This window comes from Macrobrachium rosenbergii, chromosome 7 (assembly GCF_040412425.1).
Source record: "Macrobrachium rosenbergii isolate ZJJX-2024 chromosome 7, ASM4041242v1, whole genome shotgun sequence".
Taxonomy (NCBI): domain Eukaryota; kingdom Metazoa; phylum Arthropoda; class Malacostraca; order Decapoda; family Palaemonidae; genus Macrobrachium; species Macrobrachium rosenbergii.
In genome coordinates, this window is record NC_089747.1 from 16,884,383 (window position 1) to 16,910,186 (window position 25,804).

The 25,804-nt window shown below is 33.8% G+C and overlaps 1 protein-coding gene and 1 long non-coding RNA gene across 9 annotated transcripts in view; one reads left to right on the top strand and one right to left on the bottom strand.

Annotated features, from left to right (window-relative positions):
* Oscillin (glucosamine-6-phosphate isomerase Oscillin) overlaps window positions 1-24,515 on the top strand; it is a 28,661-nt gene extending 4,146 nt beyond the window's left edge. The window contains exons 2-8 of one of the 8 annotated variants that reach the window (XR_010853553.1): window positions 1,520-1,643; window positions 5,133-5,234; window positions 5,799-5,981; window positions 6,193-6,377; window positions 9,686-9,859; window positions 14,435-14,533; window positions 22,006-24,515. Coding sequence is in view for 6 of the 8 variants with exons in the window: in XM_067106679.1 (XP_066962780.1) it covers window positions 1,520-1,643; window positions 5,133-5,234; window positions 5,799-5,981; window positions 6,193-6,377; window positions 9,686-9,859; window positions 22,006-22,065 (828 nt within the window). In the remaining 2 variants the exon portion in view is untranslated. Of the gene's footprint in view, window positions 1-1,519; window positions 1,648-5,132; window positions 5,235-5,798; window positions 5,982-6,192; window positions 6,378-9,685; window positions 9,860-14,434; window positions 18,307-22,005 lie in introns of those variants that run through there. The other 7 variants (XR_010853552.1, XM_067106681.1, XM_067106683.1 and 4 more) reach the window with 7 other exon arrangements.
* The window catches only part of LOC136840196 (uncharacterized), a 58,861-nt gene that overhangs the window by 11,385 nt on the left and 21,672 nt on the right, over window positions 1-25,804 (bottom strand). The window lies entirely within an intron of this gene.

Below are 25,804 nucleotides of genomic sequence, written 5' to 3' on the forward strand. Positions count from 1 at the left end.
ATGGGAGAAGCCTCCAGTTGAGTTTTCATCTTTCAGACTTGTTATGCAAAGCATAACCTCATTGTAGTGAGTTGATGAGTTGCATGGCCTTTTGTATCTTGTCTTGCTCTTGGAAGGCTGTAGATTCCTCTAGTTTATTTTCAGGAGTTTGTGGCAAAACTCAGAACCTGCTAATTTCTGACAAAGACTACAGTCTCTTGGTCCCTTACCTTTGAGAATTCGTTAGGAGGAACCAGATGCTTTTGTGCCCAGTGCAAGCCTACAGCAATATCTATTAGTCACAAAGCCAGAGGCATTTGCCTGTTCTTAGCAGTTTAGAGAACTTTTCAGTTCACATGTAATGAGGGCAGGTGCCTGGCAGCGCCAGATTACCTTTATCTCATTTTACCTCATAGACATTACCCACAAGTTCTTGGCTCTTTCCCCTTAGGACATGTGGTGATTGCTCAACAGATGTGGATCTTGTCTGAGGTACTAGGATGGTATAAGACTGGAAGTTGAATGGGTGAGGAACTGGTTCTGACACCATCTGCCATTCTCTCTTCCTCTGCAAGGCAGCAGTCAGTTCAAGTACATGCTGGATGGGCCACCATGCACATAAACTTCCTAATCTTGCATCTATCTTAGAACTTCAGCTCATAAGTTCAGACTCCTGCGCTTTTACTAACAAACTTCCAACTTTGTTATTCTATCTGTAGGACAACACCCGATTCTCTGAATTTTTCATCAAGTGAGAGTTTTGTCAATCTTGTGCCCTTATGCCAGGTTGTATAGGATGTTACAGGAGTCACTGTTTCCCTTCACACAGTTGTGACTGAGAGCATGGCATTTTTGGGTGGAAATTCAACTTGCTAGTCAGTTGAGACTGTCCTTCCACTTACGGGGTGAGTCTCCTACATAAGAGTGATGGTATGTGGTACCCTTAGGAAAAAATCACAGATTTTAAAAACGATTTATACTTTTCCTATGTATACAAACTAGAGCGTTTTATCAAGGTCTCACCTCAACTACCTCATGTAGCCCCTGATGCTGAAGGGAAAAGTGCTTGATAACAGCAGGACATTGAGGGTTACCTCACACACCCACTACCGTCAGTGACTACCTTGTTACCAAGTTTCAACATCTGATTCCTACCTTAAAGGCACTATTTGTATAACTTGGAAAAAATAAACATTACTACAAAAATCTGGTTCGCTTTAAATATAAACCTCATCAGTTTACATGGAGGTCTCTTCTCCATCCTCACTCTTCTCGTGAAAAGTCTAGATAACACAGGGGGAATGACTTGGTCACCGCCAGGGGTGCTTGGGGGTCCTAGGTGTATGCCTGACCAACAGGGAGTATTCTACATCCTATGGAGTGTGTCTGGGAGCTGATGGTGGCAAGATTAGGTGCATGCAAGCTGACTGGTTTGTGTTAAAAATGACCTTTGTTCCTAAAATGTCATTATTTAAGCTATATTGAACATATAAATCACTTTATATATAAATGTTGTTGTTCATGTTCTCTTATTTCACAGATGCGTTTAGTTATTTTAGATGACAGTGAGAAAGTGGCAGAATGGGCTGCCAGATACGTAATTAAAAGAATAAATGACTTCAAACCAGGGCCTAATAACTTCTTTGTTCTTGGGCTACCAACAGGCAAGTTATGTTTATAATGTTTGTATACTGTACTGATTTTTTATGTTAAAGGCTGAGAAAGTTGTATGGTGCTTGTATAGTACTTTTTGCTAGAATTCATAAATTATTCATAATGAATGTATGTTATGTTTGGAGTACATAATGTAAACCATATTTTAGAGTATAGTATTTTTGTACTAAAAAAAATCCCAAAAGCTGGGCAACCAGAACTTCAGATGCAATCTAAAATGTACTATGGGACAATACCCTTTTTGTTGAGCATAGTTGTTTTGTGTTTTAACCCCTTTTTAAAAACTAATTTATAATTGGTATAATAATTTGCTGTAGTTTTGTATCAATGTTAATGATAAAAGCAAGTCAATTTTGTTTGGTATCCCAGATTGTGCATGTTCCTCATATTTGATGAAATGGTAACAAGACAACTAATAAATGGCGTGTTATACAATTACTTGTATAATTTAGGTAGCCATACAGGTCAATATGCTGCAAGATTACTGTATAAAAGTTTAACTGAGATACTTCTTCAAATTTTTAGACTCGCATAGGGTTGGTCTGAAAGATTTATTTATATATGATGGTCAGGAGAAAATAGGGCAGTTAGAATTGTGCTTGATTAAGAATCTTATAGCTACATTTTTCTTGATAATGAGTTTGAATTTGGCTTTTGTATTAGAATGGAAAGGAACATAAACTTTAGGCCAAAGGCCAAAATGCTGGGACCTTTGAGGTCATTCAGCACTGAAAGGGAAATTGAGAGGAAAGGGGGTTTTAACCAAGCTCATTTTACTAATTTGGGTTTTGTGTAGCATATCTGTGCAGCATTAGGTTTTCAAGGTATACATTCACGAACCCCATTAGGTTCAATTATTCAAGGAAGTGTGATCTAATCTAGATGTGGTTTGAATTTCACCATAAGTCCCTGCTTAGCTGATGAATTTAGGAGCATCGACATGTAAAGAAAAAGTTGAGGGCTCAACTCACACAATAGGCAAATGAATTTGTTCTTCAGTATGTGTTGAATTGCAGTCTGGTTACCTGAAGTGTGTATGTACAGTATTTGGTTTTTCAGTTTGTAAGCAGATACGTTTTGTTTGCATTACTAAGGTTCTGACAACTCATAAATGTAATGAATTATGTAAGTTAGATTTTACAAGAATGACATAGTAGATTGAATTCTTTTTTGAAGACAGTATGAATGGTCTGTAAAAGTAATCTTTAGAAGTACTCAAGTGGCATTTGTACAGTATTTGGAGTTCTGAAGGTTCAGTACTCCAAAGGGTATAATTTTTATCATGTTCCAATGTTACACTGGGATATCTCACACTATGTACTGTTTTAGTTACATTATAGTGATTGCAGTACACAGTGCATATGACAAATTCCCATAGGTTGTTTCAGCATACTTAATAATAGGAGTTTTAATATTTTCATAGACAGAAGTATATGTGTAGTATTTGAAATGAAATTAGGGATAATGGGTTGTATTTTGACACTGAATACTCACAGAAGTATTTCTTTAGATTTAGTATTGAATTTTTTAATATGTAGTTGAAAATTGATAAGCAAAATCATTTAGATTTAATATGCAGTACAAAATTGATAAGCAAAATCATTTAATTTGTTTTCTCAAAAAATGGATTTACGGATGAAAGCTGATTAAGATGTGCTGTTGCGGCATTTGTCTTTGAAGTACTTAAGGTACAGTACTTCACTATGGGACATCTTACACTCTTCAGTGTGATAACTTTCATACTGACTACACTGTGCAGTGCATGTGACAGATTCTCACAGGATGTTTGAGAAGTGCTGATATTGTTGCATAATTTTTTATTATTGTCATTTTTCATACCAATATGAAAGAATTAGTTTTTAAAGTCACTTGTAGGCACATTGAAATGTTATAAGGGAGTGAGAGTGTTGCATAGTATAGTAATGTACTTATCATTAGTTCTGGTTCTGTTTAGAAAGTTCTCAATGAAAGTTTCTGCGAGATTCCACCTGTAGAGAGGAATAGTATAGTGAGATTTACTTATGCTTTAAGAGTAAACAGAATAATGAGGAAGAGATAGAGATGTACTATACTATTACAGCAATAAGACTGAACTGGGATTTCTACATACTCTATTGTACTATATTATGGTAGATAGAGATGAAAAGTGTAATAGTGTCCTCATAGCCCTGCACTATCTCTTCGTCAATAAACCTATTCACTAGCCCCCTACCCTTATCTGTGGATGCAAGATTACATGTTGTTCTGCTAGATAACTCTTGGTGATAATGAGTATACTTCATTACATGCTACTTAAAAAAATTCTGTGTAGTTCCAGTGTGTTAAGTGTACTTGCATGGTCACATGCAGTGCAGGTAATATATATGTTGATATGAATTTTATGGTATTTAACTTTGATCAGACAAAAAAAAAAAAAATACGCTGGTGGATATCAAGGTGCAGGTGCACTACAGTGCTTATCTTCCTCAAACTGACATTTTCCTTCTTTCAGGGAAGGTTGTAAGGGGACATTTTGTTGCAAACAAAAGAGGCATCATAAGTTATGGGTTTAAATGTATACTAGAAATATAATTAATATAATTGTTTTCGTAATTCTGATGAAAAAGGTTGCTATATACAGTACTTATATTTTATTGGTAATGAAATTTTTATTTGGCAGTATATGATGTTTTGCATAAACTGGCTGAGAATTCCAGAAAGTATAGACAAAGAAATGATACAAGTTTTATTCAGGATCAGTGTCTTGTGTACCACTGCATTTGTCCACTAGTGGTAGGGAAGTAAGAACCATGGCAAAGGCATTTCAGACGTTGGAAAAAATTAGTTACTTATTCCTCCTGGCTTGCTTGTAGGTTCTTATGTTTTAAAAGTTGTGATGCTTTATATCATGATATAAAATTTTAGGATTCTTTTTCAAGCTGTAATTGTCCAATGACAGAAACACATCATGTGACCTTAGTGTTATAAATAGCTTAGAAAGAATGTCATTGCAAATGGAAGACGCATGACTTTAATAATGTAATAATTTTAACTGTATGGAACAGTATTTGTCATTGATGTTACTGTAATTACATTACCTCCAGCAAAGAAGTTTTTTTTCAGTTTATCAGCTTGTTTATGCATTTGTTTATATGTACTGTACAGTACAGTAGAAGGATTACACAAAACGGTTGTCTTGATTTTTACAAGTTCTACCAAAGGTGGACCTTGTGACTGTCAACAAGTGAATACATATTGGGAGAGATCTCTAGCTAGGTAAGGGAGGTTTCTCAGGAGGGGTTGCTTTGCTCAACCTGGACAGAAGTTTGGAATCACCAAACATGTTTTTGGTAATATTGTTTGCACATTTTTCCATTGCAGCTAGTTTTAATCACACAGAAAATGTTAAATCCCTACTTTTGTTTGTTTTAGCTTTATCCAGTACACTGTTATAGTGTGAAAATTTTAATTACAATTTAATGTGGCTTTCATCTCTCTAGGTAGTACACCACTTGGCACATACAAGAAACTAGTTAAGTACCACAAAGCTGGAAAAATTTCCTTCAAATATGTCAAGACATTCAACATGGATGAGTATGTTGGTATGTATTTTTTTTCATTCTCTTCCACAAGTGAATATGTTTTGGTAAACTATCTTCTTCATGATGATATGATTTGAATATTTTACTGATAATTTAGATGGATACGAGTTCTTAACCATCACAGTGTAAGCTACATGTATATTAACCTAGCCCTTGGACTGGACAAACTTGAAGGTTAGCTATTAAACACATCAGCAGAAAGAATGACATGCACATACAAGTATTGATATAAACAAAAACTTTTTTGTACTTCCACTGCAAGTTGAACATATAGTACTCTAGCACAGCTGGGTGGGAAGTTTTGCCCTGGGACATGGTCTCTTCTGAAACGCATGCAAAAGTATCACATCAGCAAAAAGACTCTCTGCTTTATTCCTAATCATAATGTGTGCTTATATCAATTTCAGTATCACTATACTCTTCCTGATACATTGGATCATCATTATAATCCTCCAGTAACCCCTAACTTTAATTTTAGTGCTTCGTATTGTTGGGGCTTTTCGGTCTTAGTTTATTTCAGTGACTAACAATATATTTGAAATATATCCAGCAACTTACTTTCAGGCATCCCAAGGGATCATGAACAAAGCTACCACACATTTATGTGGGAGAACCTCTTCAAGCACATTGACATTGATCCTGCCAATGCCCACATACTGAATGGGAATTCTGATGACCTCGAAAAGGAGTGTCAGGAATATGAACGCAAGATCAAGGAAGCTGGGGGCATTGAGCTCTTCATGGGAGGTAATTTGAAACTTCATGTATAATATCCCTTTTTCCACTCATTTTTTAATTTTAAACTGAAACATAATTTTGCAGGAGTAAGTTTTTTGAACTGCACATGAATTAACTTGGGCAGTAGATGTACTTGGTCAACATTTATTTTAGTAACATTAGTAGTGGTAAATTTAATTAGTGTGAATATTTAATAATTCAAAAACCCCTTCTCCTTAAGGAATTGGCCCAGATGGACACATTGCTTTCAACGAGCCAGGTTCCAGTTTAGTGTCACGCACACGTGTGAAGACACTAAATCAAGAAACAATAACGGCTAATGCAAGATTCTTCAATAATGATATTAATTTGGTTCCCAAGCAAGCTCTGACTGTCGGAGTGGGCACTGTTATGGATGCCAGAGAGGTAGGTCTCGAGGTGCATGTGTTAAAACTTAAAGAAAAAGGTCCCGCTCTTCCTGTTGTTCCAATCATAGTGAAATTTTGGTTTTGCTTCCAGATGTTTTTATGTTACGTTGTGCCAATAAATGACATTTTCACAGGTGCTGATTACCTTCTTCATGAGAATAAGACACAAGTGTTTTCTTGATTTTGCTATGTTGGGATAGAATAACAAAGGGAAGCCTGTAATCTTGTTACTATGAAGTTTAAAACCAATTTTTTAAAAGTTTAATAATGCTGATATGATTAATTTTGTAATCATTACTGTGAAAAGGAATTGTTCTTTTCAAGGCATGTAGCCCATTCTACCACTATTAAGCACTGGAGAGAAAAATAAATATTACTTGTAGAAAGAAATCATGCTAAATTGATGTGGTTTGAACATCTAATCTGTATATCAGAACAAAGTCTGGTGTCAAATTGTGGCACAGTCATCCACCCAAAATTGAAACTGATTTGAAGCGACATGCTGTCTAAATTAATGATTATTTGTATTCTGGCAAGTACCCCTCATACCACATATATTTCCTTGTGTGAGACAGTTATATTTGATAAAAATGCTGGTAATCTTAGTATATCAAAAGTAAATACCTCTTTTGTAATAGATTTTTCTTTGAAACTTTTCAGATATACTAGTATTAGTGTCAAGAAACTGACTTAATTTATGAGGGTTCTTATTAAAAGTATTTGAAACTTCAAGTGCTCTAAGGTATATGGAACAGACATCAAATAGGATATTCCTCTTATTCAAAGATAACAGATCATTGGCAAATTTGAAAGCAAGATTATATCTTAAATCTTTCATTCATATTGTTAAAATTTTTGATTCATGAAAATGTAAATCTTTGCAATATTAGGACTATATTTAGCTCCATCAGAATTCTTATTTTTTTTCTTATCTGCATACCCTTTTCTTAGAATTTCATCATCATTGCCTCCAATGCATTGCGATGCAAAGGGCCTCATAGGATTTATTGGCTAAATACACTAGAGGATAACTAGTTTCTTGCAGTGTGCAGTTTCTAGCTGAGGCCAGTGACCCCTGCCATTGCATATTGGTTTTGAACTAGGATCATCTGCCTGGCACCCAGAGTAAAATCCAAGGAATCAAACTACTAAACTCAACCCTATCCATCATCCCACTGACAATGATTTCCTGTGTTCATCCTGAATAAGACCAAAATTTTCGATTGTGTATCTAGCCTTTACCTAAGACATGTCATAATTTTGATTGCGTATCTAGCCTTTACCTAAAGACATGTCAATCTACAAGGCAGCAGGTGTCTGTACCCTGTGTCATCCTCATCCATCTCATTGTCATGGAAGACACTGTTACAGATGTTTTGCTGGAGAAGGGCACTTAGCTGAATGACAGGTCTTAACCGGAAGGCTTTGGCAAGTACGGTGGAGCATAAAAAATGGCGAATAAGCTCAAAATAATTAGAAAATCAAAGCACTTAAGAAGCATGTTGGTCATATGGAAAAATCCACAAAACATAAGTGAACAGGAACACCTCTTATTACACTGAAAATTATTAGTAACAGAATGAATATATTTCACTGCACTAAATACTAATTTATATGTAAAATTTGATACTATGACAGGCAGTAATAGGCATAGTTGATGCAATAATTCTAAACAAAAAATACCCAAAAAATACAAGTAATGCAACAATACAGAAAGAGCCTACCTATGTGTAAAAGAGTAGATTGATAATGCTAGGATAAATATAAAGGCAAGCAGTCAAAAAAATACAATATGAAATCACCACTGCTGTAAATCAAAATGGAAAAGAAAGTGGTACTGCAAATGAGAAGTCTTTCAAGCTCTTTACCAGCTAATAGTTGTGAAAAAGGGCTGAAATAAATAGTGACTGAGAAAAAAATAAGTGCTGATAGCAATCCCCTGTGAAGGAAACACCTGGGAGCAGTGAATAAGGTGGTTCACAAAAAGTGAGGAGGTGATTGAGGCATTCCTGTGGATGAAAAAAGGGCGGGCTTAGTGAGATTAGCTACTATCTGATGGACAGAAGACTGATACTTGAGGACATTTGGGACAAGGGGCTGAGATGAAAGACGCTGCTGTTTCTAGTTTCCAGAAAGAAATCTTAATTGTTGAATAGACTCAACATTCAATAGTCTGCCTCTTTAAGATTACACTATCACTTTTCTTTTATCGAAAACTTGTACTTTTAGTGATGTCTGAAAACAGAAATTTAGTCCTCAGATGTATCACCTGGCTGTTTAACCCTTAGTGGACGGATTGAGCTTTAGTGTGAAGTAAAACAGGTTTGGGGAGGTGGACGGATTGTGCTTCAGTATGAAGCAGAATTACGCACCACTGTTGTGGTAATAATGATTCGAAACAAAGGTGCCAATACTTCTATATGCTATAAATTCACTAATGGCAACTTTTATACAGACGTGAGAGTTAGGCCAGTATCAGTAATGCTTATGACTTCAAGGGGGAAGGTACTGTCTCTCTCTCTCGAGAGAGAGTCTTTTTGTAAATTTGCTTGTAAATATACGAAGGGGTTGCTGTCATTTTTTTTTTTTTTTGTCTTTTACGATAGTATGTCGGTTGTAAATGTAATTTTACAAAGAAATATTAGAAAAAGCATGTAAAAGTAAAAAAAAAATTTACTGAATCTTCCTTGTAAACTTACGTGAATATTTTACAACAAATATGCAAAAAATTTGTTACTGCTTTTATTTCTTATCTGTTTTGATATTGTGTGAGCAGTAATAATAATTTTACAAAATCCAAAAAACTTATTTATTAGAAAAACATATATAAGTTGGTAAAATTTACGATTGTCTTGTAAATGAGGGCCCACAAGGGGTTGTAAATAGTCATTTTCAACTTCTCGCTGAAGGTAGGGAAAATTTTTAGAATTTTTCATTTATACCATGTGAATGTACGTGTCATTCTCTTTCCATTGATGTGATTTTTTTTATTTTGCCAACCTCAAAGTTTCCCCGGTCTGGGGTGCTGCACATTGATAAATTATGCTGTCCCTTAAGGGTTAATGTTTACAGATGGCTATGAACAGTATACTGTATTGTGAAACTTTAAAGGGAGTTTTAAAAGTTATTGACACTTAACATTTATTTGAAATATCAGTAGGATGTATTGTGAATGTGTACAGTACCTAGGCAGTAAGGAATGGGTGCTTGTATTTTTAACCAAATTCTACTGACAGGCTTATGTGTACATGTACTTGTTTGATTGTTTTAAATACTGAAGAATAAGTTGCTGTTCTAATGCAACAGGTGATGGTACTGATCACAGGCTCCCACAAAGCCTATGCACTCCACATGGCCATTGAGGAAGGTGTCAACCACATGTGGACTGTGTCTGCTTTCCAGCAGCATCCCAGAACTATTATGTTATGCGACGAAGATGCAACACTTGAATTGAAAGTAAAGACTGTCAAGTACTTTAAGGTAAGTTCTGAATCTTTTGAAAAAGTTGATGTCCTCTCTTTAATTATCTGTGTACTTAATTATATATTCTATCATTTTACCCCATACACCCTTCTTTCATCATAGAAAATAAGAATAATCAGAATTGTCAACCATCAATATGAGTGTTGATTTTTGTATTCATTTGTAAGAAAATTGTTCTGTACATTGGTGAAAATTATGAAATTATCTGTATAGTTCATGGAATTCAAAGATTGTGGTAGTTTATATAAATTTTGTTCTTAATTCTATTTGGATATATAGCTTTTTAATTTAAGAGAGTCATGCATGATTTGTGGTAAATAGAGTCAGTGTTTTTTCATATAGGTTGTTGGAATAGTGTTTAGCAATCTCGTAATGTCTTTACTGTAGCTATTGTTCTTAACTTGTATGCTGCATGAAAAGATGTTTGTCATGATGGGACCAGCTATACATGCAAGGTGGTTTGAAACTTGATATTATATTGGGAGGCCACACTGCTATTAGGCTTTCATCAAGAAAGGACAAGAATCATTGACCATGGACACTAACAATTTCATGTTTTGTTTAAAGAAACCACAGGTGGATTTTGTGGCACAAGCCTTGCTGTTTTACATAAATCTCCAGCAACTAATCATTTTGTTGCTATCATCTTGTTTACTTTATGCAGTGGTTGTTGATAAGTAGACAGTCTTTAAAAATAATTTTGAAAAGAATGCTACTTGAGGTTTTCTTGAAAGTTTAAGCTTCTAAAGAATGCTACTTGAGGTTCTCTTGAAAATTTAAGCTTATTTTTCTCAGCTGATATTTGTAAGTTGATACACTTGTATAAAGTCTTATGCATGAATTACATAATTCTCATATGCTGTATAAATTTTTATAACTAATGCTAGAGCCATATCACTAATTGCTTTCTCTGAACTTCTGATCTATACAGAATGCCCAATTAATCTTCCTCTAGTAAGATTAATTTTCTATCGTCTGAACGACAGAGTAAGTGCTTTTCACTTGTGCGCTGGCTTGAGAATACTCTCAAAATACAATATCTCCTCTTCAGTGAGAGCTGTAATTACAAGGTATATCGTATCATCCGCTTTAGACCTTTGTAAATGGTCTATATTTAATCTGTTTTACAAATCACCTGTAATCTCGCAGCTTGGTAAGAAATATAAAAAACCTTTGTCTCCAAGTGTTGAAACTTCAGTTGGTTTATCTTTTTTTCCTGAGTCGGTTTGAGAGTACAGTACTCTGATTTAGTACTAGAGTGGGAATGCCCTAGCCATTACCTTTCTACTTTTATCGTTTGTTAGTTAATGCTGTTGAATTATTCAACAACCATACTGTTAATGGAATAGGTTGACAAATTGTGTTACAGACAGTGGTAAATGATTTACCTATGTAAGGAACATTAGGAAGACTGAATATCCTTGTGAAGAGAGATCAGGAGAAAAGGAATTTTTCAACTATTCTTGTGCATGGTAAGAGAGAGGGGAGAGTAATTTTCTACATATGTTGCTCTTGTCATCATTAGCATGGTCATGTACAAAGCCGTTTGTGTACTCTGTCCAATCAGATCTCATTTGATGATATTGCATTGATGAGTATTGTAATTTTTGGTTGGGCTAGCAACTTGAGGACCTTGTAATATTTTGTGGGATGTTCAGATTTTTTTCAACTTGAGGCTTACATTGGTGATTGGATGCCATAACAAAAGATGTCTAGTTCTGTGTAGGGTTTCTGCTGTATTCCATACCTTTCATTCCAAAAAGAAAGATTTAGGGAATTTTGTGGATGCTGTTGAATTTTCTTGTTTATATTGTCTTGTTCCTTTCTTTCGTGGTGAAATCGCATTCTTATGTTTATGAAGCGCAATATTTTTTCACATTTTCAGAGCTGTCAGTTAAACGTGATTTAATATTTGTTTTGAGCTTAAAGAAATGTGGCTTATATGTGGGAACTTTCTTAAGGCCATAATCTGGTATAAATTGTAAAAGCTTAGCAGCCAGTTTGTGTCTTGAAGCTGGAACAGTAATTAGTGCAGTTGAATGCAGTTCTAATTATCACAGATACTCTTCTTTATCTTGATGTGTCATTATTATCGTAAAACAGTTTGTCAAACAATTTGTGAAGGCATAACATCGAGTATTGTTGCAGTATATCTCTCTGCCGACGGGGGTGTTACCACTTCATGTTTCATATTCAGTGGGATGTCAGAAATCTTAAATGCAAATTCTCATAACTCCAAAATTAGGTTTTTAAATACAAATCTATCAGTCATAATAAGCCAACATTTGCAGATTTGAATGTCTCCATATGCTATTTTCATTTATATTTTTATTGTATTTTCTCATTTTTTATTTTTACAACCCAAAAGATAAACGAAATTGTGTGCATAGGGTACGTACGCACACTCATTTGCTGGCATCGGTGAATTTGGTATGGCTTGTTTTTGTTTGTGTTGTTAGGCTTATGATTTTTAAATTTATGTTTTATACTATTCTCATTTATATTTTTACTGTATTTTATTTTTTTTATTTTCACAACCCAAAAGATAAATAGTCGTGTGCGTAGGGTAAGTACATACACACAAACTCATTCGCTGGTGTCGGTAAACTTGCTACAGATTGTTTTGGTTTGTGTTGTTATGATAATGATTTTTTAAAGTTATATTTTACGTTATTCTCATATTTTTTACTGATTATCTCAATTTTTTTACAACCCAAAAGATAAACGCAATCGGTGAGTGTAGATTATGTACGTACACACACAAGTAGCGCCAACAAACAGTAGTGGCAGGTTGGTGTGGTGACCCAGGAAATTTGTAATTACAGTACATTACTCTGGCGAAAATTAGTGCTGGATTATTTTGTGTAACCAAATTAGCAACTGCCAGATTATTGATTGAACCAGATTAGCGATTGCTAGATTAGTGATGGTTGACCTTTATTATTTTTTTATTTTATTTTTATTTTATTTTAAATTATACATTAGGGGATTTTGATAGTAACACTGTTAACACACTTTTGCTGCACTGTTTAGTCCAATTAAGAAATTTCATTTCACAGTGTAGATACTTAAGAAAGTTCACTTTAAAAATTTAAGCGCAAAAGGAACTCCCCAGCTGATGAACAGGATAGGATCATAGTAGCTGTTTGATCTTAAAACAGTGATAATGTAACTTTTAAAAACTGTGTAGTAATTATTATTGTTGCATAGATGGTGACTGGACATTCATACAACTCATTCCTAATGTAACCAAGAAAAAAATGAAGTTTAACAGAAGTGATAGATAACCCCCCCCCCCTAAGAAGGATGGATGATTACTGGAACTGAGAAATGGCAGGTGAAGGGATAATTTAAACTCCTTAGAACTGAGGAAAAGCATTGTTGCTTGACTAAATGAATATGAGGAAAGCTGATTTCCACAATGCTGTATACAAGAGCATTTTAAAGAAAATTTTGTAAGTGGGGTCACTGATTACTTGAAGGGCATTAGATGGAATCCTTTTAAGTGAGAAGGCAGCATTCTCTTTTAGGAAAAGTAAGAGCTTTTAAGTAAGAAAATAATTATTATTATTATTATATAGTTTAACAAAGCAACCTTGAAAGTTACAAGGTGGACATGTAGGTGGATAAGACAAATAGGGAACAAACAAAGTAAGAGGCAAGCAAAATGAAGTTGGGCCTAGGAAGGCACATTGTAGGCAGTAATCTTTATGGGAATTAAAAAAAACTGTCAGATGTAAATGGTCTTATCATCAAGATCTCCTTGTGAAGATATGTAAATATTGGATGAAGTTAAGTTTACTGTGTATGTTAGATTTTATTATTTTTATGAGGTGACCATTGACTGGAATATTTTTTGAAAAACCTTGTGATGTCCCCAAAATAAAATATGACAAGACAACATTACAACAATTAAATAGATATAGAGAAAGAATTTAATAATTAATGATGTCCCAGAAGTAAAACATGACCTTACAACACTTCAACACAAGAGTTTTTTGTGGATTTATATCAAGTGTGGACATTTCTAGTGAAGGGTTACTTTCAGATTCAGATATGAAAAACCTTTTCCAAAGATCTCTCTATGATGTTGCTCATCCTAAGACAGATGAACGTACCTGCTCCAACAGTTTAATCTTCCTATCAGTGAGCAGTTACTGTATTTATAAAAGTAAAGGTTTCCAAATGAATGTGTGATTTAATTTTTGTGTGATTTGCTTAAAATTATTCTATTATATCTTCGTCATGATTTTTCATTTGGGTTAATGGTATCTGTGATAATTAGGCAGTTTTGAAAGCATTTCTAGGATGATTGTTGGAATATATATCACATAAACTTGACCAGTTGCTTATCCGATATCATGATTATCCAATTTTTAAATAATTTGTCATGTATTATATGTGAAGTGATGAGGCTCTGCTGGAGAGGTGGATGTTTACATTGTTGGTGCTTCTTTTGATTTTTCTACTTTCAAACAAAAATGACATTGCCCGTAAATTGCTATGGGACAGTGTGGTTTCTCACTTTCTTTGATGGGGTTTCCTCTGAATTTAATTCCTTCATTTTTACAGAATCTTCATGACATACATTCTTGCCTGATAGAAGAGGAGCCTTGAAAGGTGATGGTTGCATGACTGTTTGGCTTGGTGCTTGTTAACATTATGCAGACTGTAGGTACATTTTCTCAGATGTATAAAACTTATTTTTTCTCAAATTTATGAACTGCTTTTTTCTCAAATTTAAAAAACTTCTTTCCCTGTTATTTTCCCTTGGTTGATAATCCACAGTTTTTTGTCTTTTCACTCAAGGGTACATTTTTAAAGATTGTCCGAGTTGGCTTAACATTCTTTCTGGTACAGTGTATTTTTAGGAATTCTGATTTTTCAAATACATATAGATGCCTTGTGTATAAAAAAAAATGTGGATTTATCACCAGTTGGTTGAAGTAAAAGCACTGCATATTTCTTGGAAGCAATTACACACATCAGTGAAAATATAAGACGACTGAATTTCAAGTGCTTATTTTTCTTGCTTTGAATGTTTGACAGCTCCTTACAATCCTTACCTATGAATTAAATTATCAGCATGGTCCCCTAAAGTTAGAGCAATTATTGTGTAGTTCAGGTATAATCTGAAAGCAAGCATGATTGTATTGATTATCTATTGAAATAACCTTGCATTGTTAGATTTTATGTTTTTATTTATTCAAGAGTACAATGCCAGTGGCATTGAACAAAAATTCATTAAAAATTGTTGAGCTTGTTTACAATGTAGCTCCCTCTACAAGTTAGAGTAGGATGGCTGCATTAACAGGTAGGGTTGCTATATATATAATTTTCAAACGAGGACTTCTATAAATACTGTGTTTATGGAAAATATTGCTGTTGTTGAATAAGAGGACAAGATGAAGTAAAGGATATCACCTTAAGTTTGGATGATACCATTGTTATCTATTACCTACTGTTCAGAACTGTCTAGGCTTATCTAAATTATACTTGGTGAGCATTACTTTATGTAATTTTTATATACCATACATGTTTAAATCATTATGGAAGTTATACATAGCATCTGCTACCACATTTGCCCTTTGGAGTGCTTTTATAAAGCTTTGAATGGTTTAAAGGGGCCCTGAAAGTTTTTTTTTTTTTTTCACTAACGCAAAGTTTCAGTATACTTTATGCAAGGGGTCCAGAAACAAAACCCTAATGGAGGTAGAGGAGTCTATGTACACTGTTTACAGAATTTGCTTACCTTTGTATATCACATCATATTTCTTTTGAATACTGGTACCTGTTAACATAGTCACTTACATAACCATAATTCAGCATGAAAGCTTTAATATCTGCTATGATATGGTGATGTTCAGTGCCTCTCTTTTTATCATCAATTTTGATGAAATATATTGACTTCTTTTTTATTAGATCAGGTTACCTTTGGCACAGTTATTTTTGAAAACTGTACAGCATAGTAATTGTATGAATTTTGCTTTGCCTCTTACCAAAGCTTGAAACCTTAGTACTTCAGCTTGTTAACATATAGACAGTCTTGTAACAGATATTACAATTTTGAGGACGAAATATAAGTTGTAACTGCAATTTAAAATGTAGGTTTAAATTTTGTTTTATGACTCTGCTTATTTACTGACAGTAATGATGCCTGCAGTTATGAAGTGCATATTAGTCACTGGCTTAATAGTTCTGGGGATGCACTGAAAATTTGCCTGTTTCATGTTTTATCTATTGTACATTGTCTTCAGTTATGTTTCTGTGGCTTGTCAACTGCTTCCTTAAATTTTTACTCTGCTTAATCCACTTTGTGTTTTACTGCTTGGAAAGAGAAAAGGAGTGACTGCATTTGATGGGGACACTATGCAACCATTTTACCTAACTAAACTTACCCTACCCAGTACAGTGTTTCCTAGTGAACATTACCAAGTTAAAATTGTCAACTCTGACAGGGTTGGCCTGAGGTGTTTGATCCCATAAAATTAAATATTGTATCCACCAATCCAAACTATGTAAAAACTTAGTGAATAAAGTCAAAACAGATATTTGAAAAAGTTTTTCTAAGTGCATTGTGCCTTAAAACTACTCATTCAATGTTGATTGAAATGACTGCATACTTTAGTGTTTTATAGTTCATAAGTTACTGTACTTAACACCTATTCCATATAAAAGCCATTCATTAAATGAATTTTCCTAGTTTTCAAGATAGGATAATAGTAGTTTAATTTTGTATTGATGTAAACCCAAAAATTTTTTGTGGATTTCATTTAATTTTATGCCACATAATCCCTCAGGGATTTCTTTCTTACCTAGTTATAGTAGCTATAGATGGCTTTCCCCTATGACATTCATTAAAGTGGTAGGCCCTCGACTTACGGCAGGGGATCCGTTCCAGCTCGGTATTGTAAGTTGATTTCCACCGAAAGTCTGTGTTTTGCCGTTATTGGTGCTTTAACAACGTTTACGGAGCTGTAGCTTGATGTTGCATTAAGTTACAGCACCATAAGCGCCGTTAACTTGATGCCTATTCTTGCCGTTAGCGTCATCAACGGCGCCATAACTTGATGTAACATCGTTACGGCACTGTAAAATGCTGTTAATGACACAGAAAAAGCGCTGTTAGATCGAATCAACCGTAAGTCACTGTCGCCGTAAGTCAGTAACGCACTGTATTTGCGTTCCCCAAATATGCAGTTGATCCTAGATCTCATCACTGTATTCTAGCATGTCTTCTTTAAATAAACCTCGCTTAAATTTATGTCCTCATGACTTCTACATAGAGGCTTCATTCAGTTTGAACTACTTTTGTTGAAGGATGATCAAGATATTGACTTTCAGGTATCTACTGTATTTATAGTAGTTAAGCATTAAAATAATGAAATTGATTTCAGCAGTCAACTGTGAAAAGGACTCAGGAGCAAGTAAGTTTCTGACATGTGTAAAGGGTTTTAGAATTGTTAAAAAGTAATCACAGATGGTACGAAATAATCAGTTGGGTGTTATGAATACTTGTTATAAACTGAATAATAATTGAGATGTATACTGTAAACAGTAACCCCTTCACTCATGAGTTGTTATAAACCAAATAAAAGAGATGTATACTTTATGCAGTAACCCCTTCTCTCATGAGATGATGTGCGGGGTTAGTCTTCTGAGGGTAACAGAGTCTGACAAGTATTAAAGACCCTGTAGTTTAGGCTACACCTACATTTTCAAGTGATCCCACAGCTAGCATTAATCCCGTGTAACTTTTAGCCTAAACTTAACTGTGTCTTATACTTACGCAGTTTTAAAAAGGTAACCCAGCAAAAAACTATGATAACATAGCTGATAAATACAGAAGTGTGATAAAGTGGTATTGTGTGTACTGTATTACCATTCCAGTTGAATTAAATAAGTTATGTGACATTTTTTTTATTCAAGCATTTGCTGAAAGGAGAGAAGTTTTAAGTGTACCCTGTATAAATTTCAAAAGCATATGTAATCATTCGTTTGGCTAATATTTTCATGTCATAAGATAATTTCATTGTTGAGGTCTTAATTCCATTATTTTTTCCTAATTCTGACCTGATAAAATGTGCCCCTTGCAACTGCTAAAACTAAAAGACTTACTTAGCAAGAAACTACAATGCCTTCAGTCTTGTTATTGTATATCAACGAAATCACTTGGCTTGTGGTAATGCGAATTCCTCGATAATATACCAGTATGTACTACAATTGGATTGTTTATTAATAGTAGGTACAACTTTTTAGAAAGTAATTGAGCTTCCTAAACTTTGTTTCTTAGTTGTTTACTATAGAGTCCCTGTTCTCCTAACTCCTTGGGACTTGATATATGCTGGATAATGGAAGAGTTAGATAACTGAGGATCTATATTATACTGTGTATTGTGTATTTTCATCCTACCAATATACTCTTATTAATTAGTATAAGCATCACTGGTCTTTCTTTAATGAAACAATACTGTAATCCCTCTGGTATGTGCACCAATAGGTCCAAGAGTGATGTGGCCACTTTCATGTGAATATTCTAACATAACTAGATTCCTAGCCCCACCTTGCTTAGCTGATGTGAATGCACACAAAGCAAGTAAATCCTACAAAATAAAGTTTGAGATAAACCCATAATTACCTGAATTATCTGAAATTTACCTGCTTTGTGTTATTATATAAACTAACATTACAATACATAAATTTTTATGGCAAGCTGTAAAATAGCATAGCTCTTAAGAGTAAGGATATGCTGTAATACAAAACCTTAAAACTACCCTCTGGCTAGGTAAACATACTGACAGCTTATTCCAACATATACCAGGTCATTAAGATCTATGGAATCTAAAGTAGGACAATATAGAACTGCAATATATAAAGTCCATTAAAATCCTATAGTACTTGAATTGCGCCCATTAATACCTTTCAATTGACTTTTTTAAACTAGAAGCAAACGTAAGTAAACATAATGAACTTACTCATAAATAATTAAAATTCCAATTAGAAGGAAATACCAAATTACGTTAACCTTGGAACTAAGCCATGGCTGAGTAAACAAGCACAATGACTTTGGTACCAAATCATCATTTGAGGTGAAGTGCCAAAGTGCGAGCTACAGAATAATAGTGGAAAATTTACCTTTAGATACATAATTACTTGTAATAAAATTGGTAAGCAGTTTAGAAAATCTGATAACACTTTATCCTATGCTTGTAGGGCTTGCTTTTATAAAGACATATGCAACTTTAAGCTTGCAAAGAAGATAAGAAATTACTTGAAAATTATTTCCTACCTTCCTTATTATACAACTTAAAATTCCACATTTTTTGAAAGAAAGCTCTTAAAACATAAGTTTTCCCCTTTCAGAACCATCACGATTTCATTATTTCCTACCTTCCTTATTGTAAAACCTAAAATTCCACATTGTTTTAAAGAAAGCTCTTAAAACATTGTTTTTCCCTTTCAGAACCATCATGATTTTATTATTTAAGGGGCAAAAGGCCAAATCTTTTTATGCTTTCCTTGCAGAGAGATTATATAGGAGTAGTTTCATCCAAGGTCTTGGAGTTACAAACACCATGCAGTTTCAAGATGAAAGAGAACAGAGGAAATATTTCCTCCAGATATTTATAATGAATAAATCATTTGACCTGATATGAATAAAACAATTGGTGGGTAGTTTTGCTATTCTGAATTTATTCTATGGTTAAAAGGCTTCCATTAAAAAAGTGAGATTTCATATTAGCTTAAAAACTTGGGAGAAATTTTATGTAATTTTTTTTCTTAACCAAATTTGCTCACTTTTTTTTTCAAGAGAAAGCTTTTTACCAATAGATAAACTTAAGAACATTCAGCTTGATTAAATATTAACATGCCAAATATTCTCTCTCTCTCTCTCTCTCTCTCTCTCTCTCTCTCTCTCTCTCTCTCTCTCTCTCTCTCTCTATAAATAAATATTGTAGGCAACTCAGCCTTCTTTGAAGGTGATTTTGTAAATACGGTAATCTCCAGTTTATTGCACTCAACATATTTACATGAATCCACTTGTACAAAAAACCATCTTAAGGTTGAATTACTTGACCATATTTATTTTATCTAAACTTTATACAGTCCAAACATGTTGCGAAGGGAATAAATGGTAATGGAATAAGAGAGAGAGATAGATTAGCAAAGTGACTGTACTTACATTTACACATAATTAAAACATGTTCATTTAAACAAAAGATTACATAATGGAAAAGTGTGAAAACTGATTGAAATAAAAAAAGGAAATCCTGAACAAGAGATTGTTTGCTTAAAGACTTATACATATGGAATTTTTGATTTGAGAGAAAGGAAAACTTGGAAATTACATAAAATTACAATGTACAGTACAGCACTTTGTGTAATTTCAAACTTTTCTTATTAATATGAAATCTCACTTTTTTTTTTTTTTAAAGCTCTTCCCTGTAGGGGGTAGTGCCGTCAATGCAACCCACGTGGTGCACTGTAGGTATTACTTGAGGTTCTTTGCAGCATCCCTTCAGCCCCTAGCTGCAACATCTTGCATTTTATTGTACCTCTGTTCATATTTTCCTTCCTTCTGATTATCCACCCTCTCTAACAATTGTCTCAGTGCAACTGGTCTTTCCTCCTGTTACACTTTTCAAGCCTTCTGTCAATTAACCTTTCAGTACTGAATGACTTAAATTTTCTATATTCTAATTCTAAAAGAAATCTCTTTAGCCTTAGAATAAATTCAGAACATCAAATCCATCCATCAGATTTTGTTTTATTCATATGTATCCAAATATAAATTTTCTCCTTGACATGAGAATGTTTAATATACTGTATATAAAGAAATGGCATTTGACCTTCTTAAGGTGGTAAATATCCCTTATGGTGGTTGGTCCTAGTCTAAATGTAGGGATCTTTGGAATGGGATATGCATATCATAAGCGCTGGACTTTCATCTGTACTCTAAGATAAGGATGAGTCTAATACAGTATTTTCGATTACCTAGAGCTGACTATTGCAAAGGGCAATGTGAAAAAGATAGATTTTATTGATACAATTTGGAACAACAACTATGAACAAAACTCTATGCCTTGAAAAATGGATGTTCTCTGCAGTCACATGATGATGAACATAGTCTTGTACTTCTGAAGGTGCCAATCATCATGATATCACTTGGTTCTTAGATATAAAAAACCACTCTTAGTCCCATTTGTCAGTAGCGTGAAAAGATTTTGGAGCTCCTTTCATTACCGGGTCAGCTAAGAGAGCTACTACTGTATTTAGCTCCATGTTTTTTTACCAGCTTATTGCAACTAGTACAATCAGAATTTGGAATTTTCTGCTACATTGCTTACTTTGCTTAGTGGATCCATGTTATTACCCTCTATATATTCTGTCATGGGGGGTGGAGTATCTCGCCTGAACCCCTCGGCAATGGGATGAGTTAAGTGGGCAAAGTTGCATATTTTTTTGTTGGAAATACTATAGGAATAAAATAACTATTCTGGGTGGGCAGTATAGGAATAAAACAATTATTCCGGGTGGGCAATATAGGAATAAAACGATTACTCCGAGTGGGCAATATAGGAATAAATTTATGATTATTAACTGTTCATCAAGAACCCAATGTAGGTATAAGCCTCGCAGGTAAGTTGCAGTAAAGATGTTTACCATGAATTGTAAACTGACTGAAATGACTGGAAATATTTCATTTCTATCACAATGGAGATCAGCAGATCTCAAAATTGTTCTTAACTACATCATTTCAGGTATCAAACCCTAAATTTTACAGTTTTTTTTATGTAGCAGTGTTACCAGTGTTGTTCACCCTCTCCTCTTCAAATAGCCTTTAATATACTTGCATCTATGTATGTACGTATTTTATGTGTTAGAAAAGTGTATAATAATTTTTATGAACAATATTATGTAGATTTCATTGTTTTTTTACTATATCAGTACAGTAGCTGGTCTGTTGCAGTGTTCTGTATATTGACTTTAAACAGTATACAGTACTTGGACTTCAAACGTGAGCTGTAAGTGAAGTCCTCATGATTATGAAATGCAAGTACAGTACTGTAATTTAAGAACTGTTAAAAAATGTTGAAGGATTTCTAAAAATAAATCTAACATTTACTCATTGCTTTATTGCAGGACTTGCAGAATGTACACTCAAAACTGATTGATGACCCCATGATGGCACGGTTCTCATAATTTAAGACAAAAGAAGATATTCAACTTTGCCACTGCTTGTATGAGTTTTGTATTGGTGAAGGGAATGCAAATTTGGTGAAGGGTGTTCTTGTTACTTTATTTTACTCAGTCACTGAATTTACAAAGAATTATTACCACTAATATAGTCATTATGGTGCTTTTATTACCAAATGGAAGAGTTTTTAGATATGGATGAAGTTTTGTTTTGCTCTTGTTTTCAGTAAGTGGTACACTAGGTTTGGCAGTGATGGAGTTTGAAAACTTGAATGGAAGTGCAGTGAATGGCTATTGCTCTTGCACATGTTTACTGTTTTGTTTAAAACTTTCATTGGTATTTTCATTCATATTATTTTGTAATAGAAGATGGATATTTGTGATATGTGACAGTTCATCTCTGTGTCCAGTGAGAACAGGAAAGTTATGAGTACCCACATCACTGAGGGAATGATTGTGATATAGCTACTTATGTGTAACAGATCTCATGATTATTTGCTAAAAATGGAATCTCTCGGGAATAGTCTCATATCTCTCAATTCCTTGTGCGAGTCACCTAAGAATCATGCTATGGGGTCAAGTTTCTCAAAATTTTGTAACTTCAGATATACACATTACTTTTCAAGTCTTCTAATACTGTTCCAGATGTAAGATAGGCGTGCTAAAGGGCTTGACATTTTGTAAGGATCATTAAGCGTACTTATCGTGGCATTAGAACGGGTGGTGTTTTTCACTTGTTAGTGACTAGTTTAAGTTTTATTTGTGGCATTATTTGTAATTTTTTAATAATGGTCAATCATTATTGTGCAATAGCATTCATTAGTATGGTTCAGTTTATTCATTATATACAGTGACACAATATACTGTTTTTTACTAGCCTTGGAAGAACCTGTTACAACTACAGTACAGTTCCCCATAAACTATTAGAATAATCTTTAGTACACCAAAAGAATTTTTTATACTTTTGCAACCTTGTGATACCAAAAAAGATCATATTTTAAGGATTTATATGCAACCATGCTGAAACTTGAACATTCTCTCTGCAGTCTACCCATGTATCTCATCAAATTTCTCTGATGTATAAGTAGATTAACCAGGCCACTGAGCTCATGCTCTCTCAGGGCTGGCCAGAAAGGTATGTCTGTACTAATGATAAGTTTAGATTTTTTTAAATTCTCAGAACTGCAGTGAGTTAAGCAACCTGCCATGCACATGCTGAGTCTAACTAATTAAATATTAAAATTATCCAAATGTTTGCAATATCACTTCTTTCCTTTTCTCAATGTTTCTCAATTTTTCCTTATTCATTGTATTTGTCTGTGATATTTGTAGTGATATTTGTGATTAGTTGAAAAATTTAATCCAGTCCCCTTCATTTATGTAAATTCTATATATTTAGATTTGGAAAGTTAATTTTTTCAAGTTTTTTGTTCTGGAAGTGATGGTAATGGATACTGGATGCGGTTTGTTATATCTAGACAGTTTGCTTGCCTTGGAAAAGTAGTAGGACTAGTAAGTTTAATACTATTTTTGTATAATGTATACTAAAAAATGTTCATACTGATATTCTAGTCCTAAAACATGAACTGTCCAATGGTGTAGATTTTTTAAGGTTTGTATTCCCTCTTCCAAAATGTTCTTGTATGTATAGTTTAATGGAGCACAGTCCTTTACAGTGTTTACTGATGTACAACTGGAAAATTTTTGAGTAATAATGTATGTGTAGTATATATATTTTTAATGCTTGCAGAATGTCAGCATAAGATCAGATAATTATTTGACATAACTGTTAGATATTTTTTAAAATTTTTGTACTCTGTTTTAACATAATTCCTCAAAAGAAAAGAATACTCAGACATATTTTGGAGTTCAGGCACAAAGTGCAGAGGGCAGAGGAGAGAAAAGTTCACATGTCACCTCATAAAGGTTCATGTAATAGCTGACAAAAAAATGTTCATGATGGTGATTATGAAGATGTATGTATTTCAGATGTGAATAGTCAAAGGAACTGAAATTAATACAGCTGTTGGCATTAAGAGATAAGAAGTTAAAGGGAAGAGTCAGTAGCTAACCTTAATTTTTTTTTTATTAGAATTGATGTAAAATTTTAAGGAAAATTTTTACTTCTTCCTTATGTCTGATATATCACACTATGCACCAAAAAGACGCTGATTATATTTTCTCCTTCATATTCAGTTGCAATTCTTAATATAACCTGTATGTACTAAGAATATCTTATGTAGGAGATACCAAATGGTTATGGTTTGTACAACTACAGGTAGTCTTTTCTTTCAGGCCTATTAAGTATATATTCATTTATAATTTTGAAATCTGCAATTTATCCAAAGGCAGAGGTTTTCAGCTCTGATTATATAAAAATTATATTCAATTTTAAGACTTGATTCTGTCTTACATTTTCAGTTGCACAGTTGTTGTAGTAAACATATTCCATTCCAGGTGTGTGTTATTCCAAGTTATCAGGTACAGTAACTGCTATGTCATGCCTTACCATGGTGTATGTTAAAATAAATGTTAATATTTTGTAAGAATAAACACAGTTAAAAAACCTTTTTTATAGTCCTAGCAACGCCACTACAGTATATGTTGTATGACTGTATCTTTGAGAATGTGCATGCTGACACTAATTTGGACTGTATATATCTTTTCTGTGTGACTGGTATTATTCAGATTCAACTTTAGTAAAACCAGCCTCAAAGGGTATGAGTATGTCATAAGATACTATGAAATACACAGAAATTCATGTACATATGATCAAGGAAGATCTGAGGATTTCTTTGTGAGAATCAGTGCAGAATTGCAAATGGACTGATCCTCACAATATAAATAAAACTGATTTTCCCGAGTAAATTAGCTAGGTTTTTTCACCTCTTTATATCAGTTTTTCTCAAATTAGGATATTTAAATTGACTTTGATGCTGAACCATGTGTGGCATTGATTATGATTTTGATTACTCTCAGAACATGAAGGAGGATGAGGTTGAGATAGGAGGGCATGGTGCCTCACCCATAAAATTTAGAGTAATTGAAATGGTCAAGTGAGGTGAAAATCTCGAGTCATACCATATAGTGCTGGGTGTAAGTGCTACAAGATGACCATCATCAAGATGTAAGAGCACTGCTTTTAACTTGGTAAACTCCCTAAGGCTGCTCATAGAAGAGTGGTTCATCCATCCATGAAATGGAACATCATGGCAGGATGCAAGGAAAAAACCTAGACAAAAATTGGTAAATTTTTTTTCTGCTGAAGAGCAATGTACGAATGTTGCCAATTACAAGCCTATTTCCCATAAAATGAATAGGAACCAAGTCTAATATACATCATTAGAAGCATATGAAAAAACATGACCAAAAGAAAAATTCAGACCAAGTCATACCCTGATTCATTTTGACTTGCTTTTGGAAATGAAAAGCATAATTACACAGACTTCATATGAAAACATTTCTTCTTATGAAAAACATTTTAATACCAATGAGTTAATATTCTTAATGAGTTAATATTCTTAACTCTCACAGGATTGGCCCAAATATTTGTTTCTTCATGAATATATCAGATCTTCAAATACTTCCACTCCATAAAAATTAAATACTAGAGTCAATCAAAATTGCTGAAGATTCTGAAAAATTTTTTTTTTTTAAATATTTGTTTCTGATACATAATAAGCATTTTTGATAGTTGCTGGTAGAATGCAGGACAATCACTAAAGACATGTTTGATTTTAAGTGT